Source organism: Castanea sativa, chromosome 6 (genome assembly GCF_040712315.1).
Source record: "Castanea sativa cultivar Marrone di Chiusa Pesio chromosome 6, ASM4071231v1".
NCBI lineage: Eukaryota > Viridiplantae > Streptophyta > Magnoliopsida > Fagales > Fagaceae > Castanea > Castanea sativa.
The window spans coordinates 52680809-52697334 of record NC_134018.1 but is presented as its reverse complement, the minus strand read 5'-3'; the positions used below and the strand labels follow the sequence as shown (position 1 = coordinate 52697334).

Sequence of the window (16526 nt, the reverse complement as noted above, 5' to 3'; positions counted from 1 at the left end):
CATACCTTAGAAGTACCATAGAAAAACCCTCCAATAAATACTTATGGAGAGGTTTGTTGGACTTCCCTCTTCTTCTTCTTCTTCTTCTTTTTAATAAAAAAACTCATTCTATTCATCATAGGCTCCATTGGAAGTTTGGGTTACATAATGAGTAATAGCCCATCCCATAAAACCCGCACTATAGGCTTCTTCAATGCCTATAAATTTGGGTTTAACTATGTTATATTAATCATTCAATCTTATCATATGCTATAAAACAGTATGAAAGGTTGAAGTCTTAATCTTTATTCATTGATCTCCAGTTTCAAGGTCATCTACATTGCTTATTTATAATTCGATCTTCAAAATATTTTGGCTAAATATTACACAAACATTTCATGAGTGCAACCAAAAATTAAAAGCCCTGGAAGCTTCACTCCTTTAAGAACAGGCTTTAAAAAGAGTACAATTATTATTTATTTATTTATTTTCTCACAAGTTTGGCGCTGTTGAAGTCACAACTAACTCCTGATAGATGAGAACTGTACCTTTAGCTGGGAAATCACCAGATTACTAGCTAATGATGGCACCCAACCACTTTTAAAGTGAAATGAACGGTGAAATACCACAATTGATATCACAGACACTCAAATACCAAATCTATCGAGGCTCAACAAACACAGATGTTGTCCTTGGGGGCACAGTGAAGCACCCAGAGGATCCTTCATACGTTGAGCTCTTAACTAGTTCATCTGTTGACATCACCTGCATGAAGTTTCAATATAGGATACCCGAGAAGGTATGCCAACAAATGTTAGAAGCTCTAGATGAACCAAATCATGAAAGGTGCATTTGGAAACTTCAAGGAACTTAACTTCAGTGGCCTGAATTTTTTTTGAAAGTGGAATTCAATTTAAATCATCAAATGGAATGCTACATGGAAGTCATATTAGCTCAAAGAAATTAACAGACCTAATCTTACAATTATATATCGAAATATCAGATTACCTGAATAGGATGCAATTTTAGCGTTCTTGCCCGTAATGCAGGGCAAGCAAATGAGACTTCAGTTGGACTTGCATTGACAATAACCGCAATGTATGAATAGCTGTGAAGAACAAAGGATAACACCTCTTTCATTAATTATATTATGCACAAGAAAAGAAAGTTAAAATTTATTTTTACCCACATGGGATCCAGTTGAGACAACCCTGGGACACCTTCATAACCATCTTCAATGCTCATCACTATTGTACCAGGGATCCATGACGGTCCAGTATTGTGGAAGCGTACCCTTTCCTGAGAAGATATAACATATTACAGTTTTAGAACTTGGGAGTTATGTAGGTTTGTGAAAACGTGTACTTTTCTGAAAAGATATCACATATCACCTGGATAGCATTTGCTGTCTTCAAACGGAAGAGCGGTGAAGAGTACCTTATACGCAACAGGTTTAAAAAATTATCCACAGCAGCAAGAATGTGACTTTTCTGAGGCTTAAAGGATGGATCTGCCAATCTTGGTTTAATTCTGTAATGGAAAAATAGATCCAAGATTATCAGTAAAAAATTAGAAATATTAAACCAGATGTTATAAAGGCAGAACAACAGTCAATACATAATAATAAAGTTTGCTTCAAAAAATAGTCATCAACTCATCACAGGAAGCTACTCATATTGTGAACCTCAAGGGATAGAACAATCCTCATGCCTCATAAAGCAGAGGTCATTGGTTCGAATCTCCTATTTCCGCTCACCTTGGGGCCAACAGTCAATAGGAAAAAAAATCAACAAACTACTTCAATTGTGGCCTCAGACTAAAACATGCACAATTATCAAGTAATGATTCGAGATAAGCGACTGCTTACAGTGGCCAGTTCTTTTCATTTTTCTCTTTTGGAGGAAGGCCAACACCCCAATTGTTAGAATTGCAAGTAAAGTCAAGCCTGAAAAGTATGAAAAGCAAAAGTCAAATATGAGATAAAACTGAAACATGTTACTTTTTGCACTGAATCCACAACCAGTGCCAAGAAGAAAGAATGTGAATGTCTACTTATGCTCACAGAAAGGTCCCAATTTATAACTCTATTGTTATATTAACATGAAGAATAATATCAGGTGCTCCTTTTAGAAGTCAAAGTCAAAAGTGATAATGGTTGGCCAATATGTTTGATGAAAATTATTATTAGGAAAGTAACTTAAGCACAAGAAAAATGGTGGACCTGTTGAACCAATCCCCAGAGTTGTATGAATCACGATCAAGAGATTTTGAGCGAAGCATCTCATCACCAGAGTGGAAAAATGGTATTCCCTAAGAAAAAATGATTAATGGGGGTTATAAATATTTCAGAAATAATGAATTATCTAAAGGATCAAACTCATATTCTTTTTTTTGGATAGATAATAGAAGTTTATTCTTATAAATAAATAAATAAAAGAAGTTTATTAGTGAAGAAAAAAAAATCAATGTGTTCACGATGGTGATTCCACTGCACTAGTAACAAATCAAAGAGGAACTAATAGACATAAGAAAATCCAAAATAGAAAAACACTGCATGAACCCCCAAGTACGAGACCATCCAAACAAAGTTACAGCTAGCATAGACCTCAAGAGATCTACAGGACTCTCAATATCTTCAAAAATACGGATGTTGCGTTCCCACCAAATTAACCACATAAGGCAGGCTGGTACCATATTCCAAACATTTGAAGAACCTTTCCCCAAAACATTCCTCCATGCAAAGAGAAGAGAAACAGTTGTATCCGGCATCACCCATTGAACCCTAAACATTAGAAAAACTTCACTCCATAAAACATGAGCAAACTTACAATGAAGCAGAAAATGATCTACAGTTTCCCCATTACAACAACATAAGCAACACTAATTAACAAGGGCCTGATCCCTTAAAACAAGGTTATAGATGGTGAGAATGCTACCCCTAGCAGCTGTCCATAAGAAGAAAGACATCCTTGCACAGAAGGTATAGACATGACAGCATCTTGGAAGCAATTGACAATTGAAGGCAAACACTGTCACTAAGTATCTTGTCCAGGGTGCTATAGGTTAGAGCTGGAAAAATCCCCAGGACCCAGTTCTAAACTGCTAAATTTAACCAATTTATACCCCGACAATCAACTAACTAAACATGGCTCCTAGCTCTGACACAAGGGCACCACAAAAACAGATGCCTTGTTATACTAGTGTGTTCATGTTTGGGGGCATTCAAAAGGCTCTGATCGGTGGACCACTAGGACAAGACTGGACAGGAGGACCCAAGGGAAAATGTGCATATTAAGGGCACTCCCATTCTCTCTATCCTCTACTTTCCCTCACCTCCTCCCCTGACTGTACTCTGCTTTGATCCTTTCTAGCATGAACTACTCCAAAGAATCCAGGACAACCTTCTCATGAATAGGTTGAATTCGACTTAGTCTTACGCACTCAATGACCCGACGTCTACAGACCATGACCATTTTCAACTAATTTATTTTTTTAAATAAATTGTGGTAAATGGTAATGTTATTTAATTTAGTATTATTACTAAATTTTCCGATAAACTAAGTTAATTGGGGTGGCTAATCAGTTTGACATAACCCCTAACAAATTCGATAAATCAAAGTTATTCCATTGAAGTTGTTAATCAAATTATAAACAGGTCATGCTTAAGCAAGATAGTTCCTGAACCAATCTATGTAATGAATTGTCCCTTTATTCACTCAACATCATGAGAACTTGTACCACTTCTGAACACAAAATGGACATGAATGCATTAAGAGAAGATCAGAATTTGCAAAAGATGGTGCACAATCAATCAACTCATTGTCCATAAAACTCATGTTTTCCAAAATGACCTACTTATGCTCCCATTAAAATTAGCTCATTACTTAACATAAATATTTTCGTCAAAATGAGAAAAGACTAAGGCTCTATTTGGTTGGGAGAATGGAAAAATAGGAGAATAGAAAATATTTATGTTTTCCATCATGTGTGTTTAGTAGAGAGGATGAAAAGGTGAAAGGATATAGAGTTAATTACAATTATGTCTTATTATAAAAAAGTAGAAAGGTGGAAAAGTAGGGAGTAATTTTGACATTTTGCCTCCCTCAAGTTTTCTCCCATGTTCTCTCTATTTCAGAGAGAAACGTGGGCACGGAGAGAAAATTCCCCAACCCCAATCTTCCTTCCACCTTTTTTTATCCTCTTACCAAGCAAACGAAAGTGGCATTCTCTCCTCTTTTCCCTCCCCTATTTTCCATCCTCCCAAAAATACCTCCAACCAAACACATTGTAAAATTCATAAGTCTCAATAAGCTATGAAGTACATTAAATTTAAATGCTATGATGAATGCAATTGTATAAAGCAAACAGCAAGAAAATAAATTACAAGATTTTATCACTATTTAACATTTTGGAATGGTTGGAACCTGTGATAGCGCTATTACACTTGTTGCCAAATAATTTATCCTGCACCTCTTGTCTACAGAGATTTCCATTGGAGTCTAAAAGTAAAGGACCAAGTTAGATCAGAATTAAACATAATAATATAAAAGCACTGCAAGAAAATGTTGAGCATACCTTCAAACTCACTATGTCAAATAGGGTCTCATTGTCATGAGCAGAAACATAATTAACCTTGAAAATAGAACAACAGTTAAAGCGTCAATCAACCCAGTGGTTTAGGCCTAAGAATGAAACCCTGCAATCTCTTGCAGAAGCATCAGTTATGTAATCAATAATTGACTGCTTTATGGTCATTTCTATCAAAATCTTAATGTATCTGAGATCTTAGCTTGATATTTTTAACACAACACCACCTAACAAAATATTTGTAAGAGCAAGAAGAACCTTTGGTGTTTTTCTCATAACCTATGGTATGTAAGATCAACAATACTTTAGAAAGAGAGATGTAAAATCAACAACATTTTAGAAAGACTGAAAGTAAAAATTTGACTCCTACAAAATGTGTATGCTTTTAAGCACCACTGCAGCAAGCGGATGGGGTATCTGCACTTGTTCTCCTCACTCAATGTTCAGGCTTGAATCCCAGTCCACTAGAATTATGGTGGGAGGTATCTAGCTCTATGGGGTCAGGCAAGTATACCCTTCTTAGGATGCCTTTTTGAGGCCACGGGTAGGGGTGTCACCAACCGCTCCTACCCATTGTTACTTGGCCATAAAGAAGTGTATGCTTCGTAAGCATGTACTCCTACATTATACTAAAGATCAATTTGAAGACATGGAGTGCACATCAACACAATTGCAAGCATTCGTCATTAGTTCTCTTTATGAGTGGTCTTTTGTGTCGGGTCTCACAGATAGTAACTCTATTCATTCCTTCATAGATTCAATCCATATGTAAATAGTTCTCCATTTGTAATTCTTTAGGTTACTTTGTGCCTATTTTCAAGAGGTAGTGTCGTTTCAACAAAATTATTTTTACCTATAAAATAAATAAATAAAAACTAATAAACTACAAATTGTCCAAAAGGCTAGGAAATTGTGAATTTAAGCATTTAATCATCATTCTAACACTCCCCCTTACGTTTAAACTGAGCCCCCCCCCCCCCTCCCTCTCTCTCCTTTAATAAGATGGGGCCCAAAACATAAGATTTTAAACTTTTTAAATGGAAGGTAGAGTAGGAAAAGGGTATTGATTGCTATTTAAACAATAACAAAATAAGATTCTTACTGTTTCTGTGGGAGATAAAGCATATGCAACAGGGGCCCCACCATAAGTTAATACCTCTGATCCTTTTACCTGAGCAGATAACAATCATTAAATGTCAAGGTAATGTATACCCTAGTTATAACATGATTGTAATGGGAGCAAGTTTATACTATCAGGTTTGTGTGTGTATTGCAAGGCAGGAAATGTAACCGATAAGTCAGGATAAGCCTTCCAAATGTGTGTGTGTGCGTGTTGTTTCATAATAAGTCAGAAGAAGCCTTTACAATATGTGCGTGCATGTGTGTGTGTGTTGTCTGCGCACATGTATATGCTAAGAAGACTAGGTGAAGTAGCGATCAGATAGTTGTTTGTTCTTTTCCCAAAATATCACAAAGTTTGTAGGGGGCCATGTTTTGCATAGTTGATCATGCATTTGGTTCTCCACCATTCAAAACAATGTGAATTTGTGATAACATTCACACATATGACATGTCTTTGTATATATATAAACATTAATCCCCAAAAAGTAAAGGATTGCTGTATCATTTAGTTGCAAATAGCAACTGATCTTCAACAACCTCAGGCAGCTCACTTAAATCATAAGACTCGTTTTCTGCAAGTAGACTTCCTAAGCAGATAAACACATATCACAATATATACAGCAATGAAAAACAATATTTTTCCAATTTATGTGGTAAGTAAACAAAAGCTGCTCTAAAGCAGAAATTTAGATGAAAACTGCATCAAACAATCACATACCTCTTTTCCTTCAAAATTAGTGAGCACAAAATCCCTCAAGTTTGCAGCCATGCCAACCTAAATAATGTGAACATACTTTAGTTTATAGTCAATCCAAGAAAATATATATATAACTTAGGGTGACTTGAATAATGCTTGCAAAGATAAGTAAATGTGCACCACTACCCACATGATTCCATGATTAATGTACACGGACTAAGAAAACTAGACAGGCCATGATGCTAGACCCGAAATTTTACTTCAAAAACCATCCAATTCAACACTATTAAATACAATGATTTTGTCAAGCAACTTACCTGGATGTGATCCTTTGCCACAGCAAGCATGCATTCTGCATTAGCTTCTGTACCATGATCATGACCATTTGGCTGCAGAAGAACGACTAATTAACTATTCAAACTAGTTGAAAATAACCAATTATTATAAAGAAATTGTGCAAGGAATTTTTTTTTTTTTTTTTTCTCTAGCAATAGTCAACTACTAGTAACAGAAATCACTATTTCACTGACCAAGAATAGAATCGTTAATCATAGGCCAAGAAAATGCAGGCAAGAAGCAGACCATCACCGCATTATGTTGACTGATAATTGCATAATAAACATATTTCTTCAGCTCATTCTTCTCAATTCATACTATGTAGAATGTAGTAGTCATTTGAAAATTTAGTTCAAAAGGCTATCACAATTTCTCTACTGATGCAAATTTTTCTCTAACAGATGAAAAATATTACAAAAAAAAAAAAAAATCAACCATAAAGGAAATCAAACATAATACCTTAGAAATTATTGAATACCTGCAAAAATAGACCAGTAACAAATCCTTGCTGAAGAGGATGGCCAAATGGAGATCCACCAAGCATTGCATCCCGAATTCGATCATTAAAGCTGAATAAATTCCAAAACAACTCATATAAACTAAATGCTTCATGCAGAATGAATAAAGAGTGCTAGCCAGTGATCAAAGAGTACATAGTTTCCATTATATTGAAATTTGAATGGAAGCCATTGCAGTCAGACTTCAGGTCCAAAGCAAAATGCGTCTAAATTTTCAGTGTTCTTTAGTTAGGAGAGATTGCCAATTATTACAAATCAAACTTGAAAAACTGATGTTGATAGTATCCTCTGAGTGGTCAACAAGGTGAGCATGTAAAGTTGATTACAATAGTATACCCATTTAATAGTTAAACCCTGCATCAGATTTGCTTTGACACAGTAAGGAAAGAATGATAGATGAAATGAAAAAAAATCTTACCTCCCAATTTGAGTTCCACTAAGATTGAACTGAGAAGCATTTACCCCACGTCCATTTTTGGCAACTTCACCAAAGTCCCATCCTTCACCATATCTGAGAAAAGGAACAGTACATAGCAAAAATGAAAAACACACCATGAGTACAAGTATTAAAGAGAAAAAAAAAATAGTTCACAAGGAAAAGCCAAGCACCAACTCCAGTGCAGTAATGATGAAACGTAAAAGAAGATAAATCAGTTTATGATTTTAAACGTACATATAGATACTTGAACCATCAATCCCATCCCTTTCCTTTGTTAGGCTGTGGAGAGCATCCTTGGCTTTCACCTATACATAGGTCATAATATTATCTTGTAGTTGCATGGCTCTTGTACAGTAGCTCATTGCACCACCCTAAATTGGTTGAGAATCCCAAATCATGTTAACTATAATCTTTTATCACACTAGCATTTCAAAGGATCCATCGTATAAAAGAACACATTGAATACACTTTCAACTACCAAGACATCTACATAGCAAAGTTATACCCATGGATGGATGGATTGATGCAGTTGCATCATCTCGAACCAAGCAACTTCATGAAGCCCTTAAATGTGACATTAGTAACTAGAACTTATGTGGCCAGTATTTCAATTCACAGGATTTTTTACAGTTCTCACAAGTCACCAGAGAGAAATGAACTTAGATCTCTCTATAGTTTTGTGCAGTAACAGAACCAGAAGTCAGAGAGGCACATACCATTGTACTTTTCATTATATGACCCATGAGGTCAAACCGAAACCCATCAACCTGAAAAACCATGACTCATTATCAACTATTTACATATTTCTGGGTTAAAATCTTAAAGCGTAACTGCAAAAAAAAAAAAAAAAAAAAAAGAGTTGAAATGATAAACCTGCCTTAAGCCAACAATACACCAATGTACTATTGAAAGAAAAAGGCATAAGCTTTCTAACTATATCAGAGTAAAAGAGCCAAAATTGAGGTACTTAAGAAGACACCATAACACTGTGCAATCACCTTATAATGAACTACCCAGTGAAGAAGATCATCAAGAATCAGACGCTCAACCATAACATGCTCGCTGGCAGTGTTATTCACGCATGTACTATTCTCAATAAGACCATCAGTGTTCTTTCTCAGATAGTAACCTGGAACAATCTAGAGAGAAACCTTATGTCACAACAAAGAGCAGACAAACCTTCCAGGAAAATAAATTATATTATACAGGATATCACTTATATACACAATGGAATGCTACAATCATGACTTAAAACATGTATCCAAAAACCATAAGTGGACATAAAATATTAAGGGAAATTTTCGTTTTAAACTCTATAGTTAGGGGTGTAACAAATTAAACCCTGTAGTTTCAAAAGTAAAAACTTAAACCATAAAGGTTTAAAAAGTAATAAATTAAACCCTATTGTTTCAAAAGTCACAAATCAAACCCTGAGTTTTCAAAAGGTGAACATTAAACCTCAACCCATTTAAGTGAAACAACATTATGTTTGGGGTTTAATATAGGCTGGGGGTTTTAGTTTGTTACTTTTTGAAAACCCAATGATTAATTTGTTACTTTTCAAAACTTCAGGGTTAAAGTTGTTACCTTTGAAACTGCAAGGTTTAATTTGTTACTTTGTAAAACTTCAAGGTTTAAGTTGTTACTTATTGAAACAACAGGATTTAATTTGTTATACCCTAAATGACAGGGTTTAAAATGTAATTTTCCCAAATATTAACAACAGATCATCACCTTATCAAGGACGGAATTTTCATCAAAGGGCCCACTTCCATGCACATGATTGTAGACAACATCCAGTACAATGCGAAGGCCAATACGGTTAAGTGCCTATAATGAATGTAGATCTTGATGAGGAACAAAGCAACAAAAAACTACTTAATCTGATTGCAGACATATGTAAAACCCAAATATCTATTCTGGACAACACAAAGATCAAAATGAAAAGAATACAAACAATCCATACCTGAATCATCTTTCTAAACTCAATTATACGGTATGGACCATTTGGGTTACTTGCATAACTTCCTTTAGGGACCCCCCAGAGCACAGGATTGTACCTTCGTAAGACACAGCAAACAACCCAATCAAGCAAACACAATATAAAGAAACTTGATAATGGCATCCAATTCAGCCCCAGGAGCTTACCCCCAGTTATACCCATCATTGTCTTGGATTGCTGTAATTAGAGCTTGTTGCTGAACTGAATCAGGTGGTAATTTGTCCAGCATATTGGTATCTGCAAAAACCCTAATGGTATTGAGATGAATGATTCCACTAGATAAAAAATTTAAAAAAAATTGAGCCCAATCAAAATGTAGTTATCAACATGTCTAGAATGGACAATAAACTCTTTATATGGTGCCAAAGATTGACTTGGCCAAAACCGAACTACTATACCAATTAAAGTTGTGACAATTAGCATTTTCCAAAACTACATCAGTAGGTCAAAGCATTTGCTCATCACCATAATAAATTTTTTTTTTTGGGGGAGGGGGGGGGGGAGAATGGGGAAATGTTTAAGAATCAGCAGATGAAAAACAATCTTACCCACACACTTCCAGTTCTCCTTTTCATCATCAACACCAGCAAATTGGAAGGTTGGCAATAGATGGACATGAGTGAGACCAGCATTTGATAATTTTTTTAGATGGAGCACACCTGATGAATCCTTCAAGCAACATGCTTACTATTAGATAACAAATTGTTATAGCAGTCTTTCCACATGACTGTTAAAAAGCAACATAACTAAATGAGTATGCTTATGTATAATCAATATTTTCTCAAACTTATTTTTACTCTTTTTCAGCTTCTTAGGCTTAAATCAATACAGCAACAACCAACCATGTCTCAGTCCAAAAATTTTGGGGTCAGCTTTAGATACTGAACAGACTAGTGAGAGTCGACTACATGTATTCTTTTCCACCATTCTATTTTATCTTAAGCCATACTTTTTGTTACCATATCTTAAGTCATATCTTTTTCACTACTTCTACTAATGTTGTCTTTTTTTTAGGCCTATCATCTGTCTCCACCTCTTTTCATTCCCTCAACATAAATCAACTCACTTTTTCTCACTAGTGCAATCACTCTCCTCTACACATGCCCAAACTGTCTCAAGCGACTTAACTCATCTTTTCATAAGTATGGGTCACTCCTATCCTTAGCAAATTTCCTCATTTCTAATCCTATCTATCCTTGTATTTCCTCTTATCCATCTTAACATTTTCATTATAACTACACTCATTTTATGAACATTTTGCTTCTTAACAACCCAAAATTCAGTACTATAGAACATGGCTAGTCTAATAACAGTTATAAAACTTTCCCTTTAACATAATAGGTATTCGATGATCACACAATACCCTTGATGCACTTCTCCACTTGATCCACCACACTCTTATCGTATGGTTCACATCCTCTTCAATCTCTCCATCTTTATGAATTATTAATATAAGATATCGAAATCTCAAATCAATATATTTTGAAAAATAACATAGTGAAAACCTTATTGGTAAAGACCATGGCTATTGTGCCAAAAGCATAAAGTTTTTCAGATATCAACAATTTTACAAATATTCTCCCTGGAGGAGAACCACCTCAAAGATTGTTTCCGGCACCATAACTATGGAATTTTCCAAAACCTTTTTTATTATATCAACCATGAAGACTAGCCAGGAAGGGAAAGAGAGACAGAGAGAGAGACTATCGAGGAAAGCAAAAACAAGGACAACTAAGCAATCTCAGGTCTGAAAATCTATGTTTAAGTGCAGAGACAATATCTGTTATGGCATAGAAAGGTGGAAAAATCTTTTTATTCTTCTAAGAACAACTTTGTCAGTAATCAGGACTGAAAGAACATAAAACCTGCAAAGTGAAGGCCAGATAACCACCACGAAATTCAGGATGCACAGTGTAGTCATAGGCACTGCAATAGCAACACTGAATATTAGAGGAATACAAACCTACAGAACTCAGCAAAAAGAAAACAAATAGTGAAATCAAGCAAGCAGTAGCAACACCTATCAATTGAAACCTCCCTGTAGCAGGTAAGCCAGACTTAAAATTCTTAGTTATTATTTGGATAAAGGTAGCATGAAATATGTCTCTAACTAAGGTGCAACATCGAAAGAAATGCAAGGGCAAAAACCACAAAACTAAGGACCAGTCAATTATGTTGTAGTTAGAACACTATAAATTTAGAAAAAGCAGGCTCCACTTGTGAGTTTGAACGTAAAAACCCTTGGAGGCCAAACTTCTCATTTAAGAGTTCCATGAACTATTGAAACAAGAATGATGAAGTCTATTATCTGCTGATCTCCATAAAGTAATAAGCACAATAGATTGAGTTTGCACCTGAAATCCCTTATATGCAATTCATATATGCTAATGTCAGAGAAAGAGAGTATATCAGGTTTCTCATTTGCCAAATCATCCCAATCTTCAGGTTTCAATGTATCAGAATCAAAATTGACCAAAAATGTCCGCCTGCCATCTGATGAGAGCCTGCTTCAACAAGAAAACAATAAATAAAAACATCACGGGATGTGCCCATGTGTATGTCTGTAAATACAATACACCATATATAAACATGTATTGGCAGATGATAAACCAGTTTAACTTTAGAATGTAGAGACACCTTAGCCATATTCAGTAATTGTTGGCTAATTGAGACAACCAGCATACCCTCTAGCGTACGGATCATTTACATGACATTTATCAATTTGCAAGGTGCTAGGATGATATACAGATACTTCATAGACATAATAACAGCCTTCCCATCTTTTTGGTCCTTTAGTACTCCAAACACCATTAACCTCCTCAAGCTGGACAATTTCCAGAGGATTCCCACCTACTGGATCCCTATAAATGCAAGCACATACTGCCTGTATTGACAAATTAATAATCAAGAAAAAGTAAATGATTTTGAGAATAACCAAAACAAAACTAAAGAAGGCAGAATTCTTTTAGAAAATATGATATACTTGAGCAGTAGGAGCCCAGAGGTAAAGTGACACAGAGTCTTCCGAGTAAAGTGCACCAAGGGGACCATTGTATGAGAATAAGTCGTCAAGCACACCAGGTAATTGCAAACCAGTAACATTTATGCATTTCCCATCAGCTGTAAGAAAAGAGACACAAAGGATATGATTCAACAGACAACAGTAAAATACAAGTGACCGCAATAGAAGCCTTATTTAGATTCACAGCAAAAGAGAGTTTGTGCCAACGAGCCAGGGCCCAAATAGCACTTCCTCCTCTTGCAAGCACAAAATGGAGTATGAAATCATGGGTTCAAGACCCACTAGGCGTATGTGATACTTACCAAAAAAGAAGATCACAAGAGATTTACATACACGCACGCGCACACACACACATATATACACATCACCAACTTCATTTAATGTTCATGCAACTATATAGCTGTTAATAAACCATGCAATAAATCAGATATCGTTTACATAATCATGTGAAAAGTTAAAGCTATAACTTACTACATCAAGCTGTGAGATATTTCTTATTATATTAAATGAGAGGCCTATAAATTTGTTAACAGATTGATCCACAAAATGAGAACTAATATACAAATATAAACCTCAACAGGCATACTAAGGATTCTATTATATCACTTGTTAAAGTGATATCTAGAACATTTACTCCTACTATTCTCCACTGGTACATATTCATGTTAAGAAGTAAAGTAACACAAAATGCTTACAATTGAAAGTAGCAACTGCTAACTGGCATTTGAGGAGAGTTTTGGCATCCAAAGTAGAAGGCACTTTGAAAGCTCTGTAGTCTTGAATATGAGGAAATTTTCTAATCACCTAAAAAGATTATGTTTAGAAGAACAAGTTAGGGATTAGTAGTTCTTAAACTAGAACATGTAAGCAAACAACTACAACATCAGCAGTAACTATCAGAGCTAGGTCTAAATACTATAATTCGTTCGACAAATGACTATGTTACATTTTCTGGAAGCCCACAACCGTCTTCTTCAAGCTCAATTTGCATGTCCTTGCCTGTAGCACAGAAATCAGTCAAATTTGAATTGCAGTAATTTGCTCTCAGAAAAAATAAAAAATAAAATTCTTTCACAAAATCAAACAACCATATTAAGGAGGTAATCATTAGAAACGTTTATACCTTCAACTCCATCATCCACAATTGATAAAGCAGCAGTTTTACTAGCGAATAAGAAGCAGGAACCATCTCCAACATCCACATTCCAGGCAATAATCGATTTACTAACCCAGTATGCTCTTGAAAACAACAAACTATCCTGCAGCTGAGATCAACATTTTTTACCATGATATCAACACAAGAAAAAGGCAGTCTATACAAAATTATACCCAACATTCCATATAGAGGAGACAAAACCACATACGTATGTGGTTTTGGGAGGAGGTTAGGTTTAAGTTACACCTAATATAACTTTGGTTAATATAACTCCACCAAATATCGTTGCATTAGCTAAGTATTTCGCTAAAACCCACATTGAGTTATATGTTTTTCCTACATCTATTATGCTAATCAAATATCAAGATGATCAAGGATTAAGAGCCATCTCATCTATCAATTTCCAAATGCATGAATGGAGGATTTGATTGTAAATAACTTTTTATTGATATGAAATTTTACATAAATGCATGGAGTGAATACATAATTCAAAGGTACGATTAACAAAATATAAGTCTCATGTAAAATTATAAATGGTTTAACTCTAACTAATATATATCCAATGCTAACCCAATCATTAGAAGGAAAATCAAAGGGAGGGACCCACAACAATGACAAAGCAATCCAAATAATCCACCCCTTTGCCAAGCAGTGTCTATATAGATCCTATTCATGGATTAACAAAAATGTGCAAAAGCTCTATTTGCCCTTATAAATGGGAATGAAAAACAAGAGATACTTTTTTCTCAAAATACGGACAAATGGAAGTTTAACTCCTAAAGAAGCACTTTATGAAGCCTGGATGCTTTTTCTTGAAACAGGGTTCTATGGTTGGCTCGCGACCACTGGATGCCGAAGGTTCACTCATTGAGTCATCCATGTAAATTGTTATGTTTTTCATTCATAACCACCCATCACCAATTTGCCAATAAGCTCTAGTTCCGATGACACTTGCTTCTCCCATAAGAATGGGTGAAAGGTGAGGTCACAAATTCAAAACCCACTGAGTGTGTGGGTAACTTACCAAATTATAAAATAAACAACCCATCACCGATCTACAACTTCAAATGAGAGCTCAACTCATATTTTGTCAAGTATCAATAGATGAGAATTGAGAAGTAACTAATTGACATAACATATAATGGTAAGCATGTAACAACCAGAGATGGAGCTATATGACATATATATGTGTGTGTATATATATATATATATAATATTTTTCTGTGGCCTCTCCAAAACTGAAATCTAGGCCCAAAAATGATTAACATGAGCCCAAAAAATCCCAAAAAAAAAAAAATGGTCACCAAGTGTGGATGGTGGCTCCTCCCAAAAACAAATAACAAAAGCTCTCTTCTCCTGACAAATTTCAAAAATTTCATAAGAAAAAAAAAAAAAAAAAAAAAAACCTGTGCTTTTTGCCAATTACAAGAATTAGATCATTGGTTTAGTGGCATGCAGTGAAGTTGATTATTCCTAACTCAGTTCTAAATCCTCGAAAAGCATATGAATGTTTTAGGACGACAGATTCTTACGTATTATTCGCTATGTTTTTCAATTAAATTCACCCACGTGATGACATTTACCAATAAACAACATTGTTAAATTTAATTGTAAGATAACATTATTTGTGATTCATTAGTCAATACTGCCACGTAATTGTATCTAGTTTCACAACTTTTTGACACAAGTCTGATATGGCAGACTCTAAGTGGTCGCCTGCAACTTAAGTCATCGACACACCATTTCTACCTCACCACTCACATTTTGCCACGTAAAAAAAAAAAAAAAAAAAAAAGTTATGGTAGTAGATTTTTTCATCTAATAAGAACCAAATGTACGGTACTTTTTTTTTTTTTTCGAGAAACTAAATGTACTGTACTTAATCTACCTTTTCAGTCAATAAAAAAAATGTACTGTACTTAAATAATTGTAACTAGGTTTTTCCAATTATAGAATTGACGATATTTGTTTATTAGTTTTTTTTTTTTTTTTTTTTAAATTTATACAACTAGCCTTGAATGAACATGAACGAACCTGGGAAGTAGGAGTGGAGTTGTCAACGGACATGGAAGAGGAACAGCGAAGAGAGAGAGGAGTACCGTTTCGTTTGAGAAGGAGACGGCGTCGTATTGGAGAAGATGGACACGTGGACGTTGTAGAAGTGCGATGAGGAAGAAGGAAGTGACGGTTGGACTTGGAACTGGAAGTTGTTGGGAAAGGAAAAGGTTGAGTTGGCGATGAGCGAAGAGAGAATGAAAGAGACATAACTGTTATTGTTAATTAGGATTTTCAATTCCTTGCGATTTTAGATTTCTTGCAATTGCAGAGAGAGAGAGAGAGAGAGAGAGAGAGAGAAAAAGTATTTTCTGTTCACTTTTCAGGCTTCACTCTTTTATTTCTTTCTCTCGCAGTCTCGATCTTCCCATTTTCTTTCTCTTTTCCCTGTTCCTTTTGTTTGCTAAAGATCTTCTCGTTTTGTCTCTTCTAGTCGGCAAAATTTGCTCAACAGTATATTTTTTGGAAAAAATTCGGTGGATAGCATGCGTCTGTGAAGTTATTTAATAAGTTTGACCGTTTTTTAAAAATCGAGTTTATGAAACTCGAATTTTAACCTAAAATCGAGTTTCTCATACTTGAATTTATGCCCGACTTTAATTTTATAAATAAA

The 16526-nt window shown here is 35.1% G+C and overlaps 1 protein-coding gene across 4 annotated transcripts; it reads right to left on the bottom strand.

Annotated features, from left to right (window-relative positions):
• Window positions 1-262: 262 nt before the first annotated feature.
• On the bottom strand, window positions 263-16296 carry LOC142640845 (pullulanase 1, chloroplastic). 4 transcript variants are annotated; one of them, XM_075815144.1, is made up of 28 exons: window positions 15893-16292; window positions 13826-13961; window positions 13649-13701; window positions 13398-13506; window positions 12664-12800; window positions 12365-12564; window positions 12035-12184; window positions 11546-11606; window positions 10229-10349; window positions 9827-9917; window positions 9645-9738; window positions 9413-9508; window positions 8677-8817; window positions 8395-8445; window positions 7913-7983; window positions 7658-7750; window positions 7200-7290; window positions 6703-6774; window positions 6407-6463; window positions 5669-5737; window positions 4555-4611; window positions 4404-4478; window positions 2201-2289; window positions 1847-1924; window positions 1371-1509; window positions 1169-1278; window positions 988-1087; window positions 263-744 (listed from the first exon to the last, which is right to left on the bottom strand). In XM_075815144.1, exons 1-28 carry the CDS (start codon window positions 16121-16123, stop codon window positions 640-642), a joined length of 2877 nt encoding a protein of 958 aa, XP_075671259.1. In that variant the 5' UTR covers window positions 16124-16292; the 3' UTR covers window positions 263-639. The 4 variants fall into 4 exon arrangements, 3 of the variants coding, with proteins under 3 accessions (XP_075671259.1, XP_075671258.1, XP_075671260.1); XM_075815143.1 differs by having other exon boundaries at window positions 13826-13967; window positions 15893-16291; XM_075815145.1 differs by lacking the exon at window positions 263-744 and adding an exon at window positions 754-912 and having other exon boundaries at window positions 13826-13967; window positions 15893-16293.
• Window positions 16297-16526: the final 230 nt, after the last annotated feature.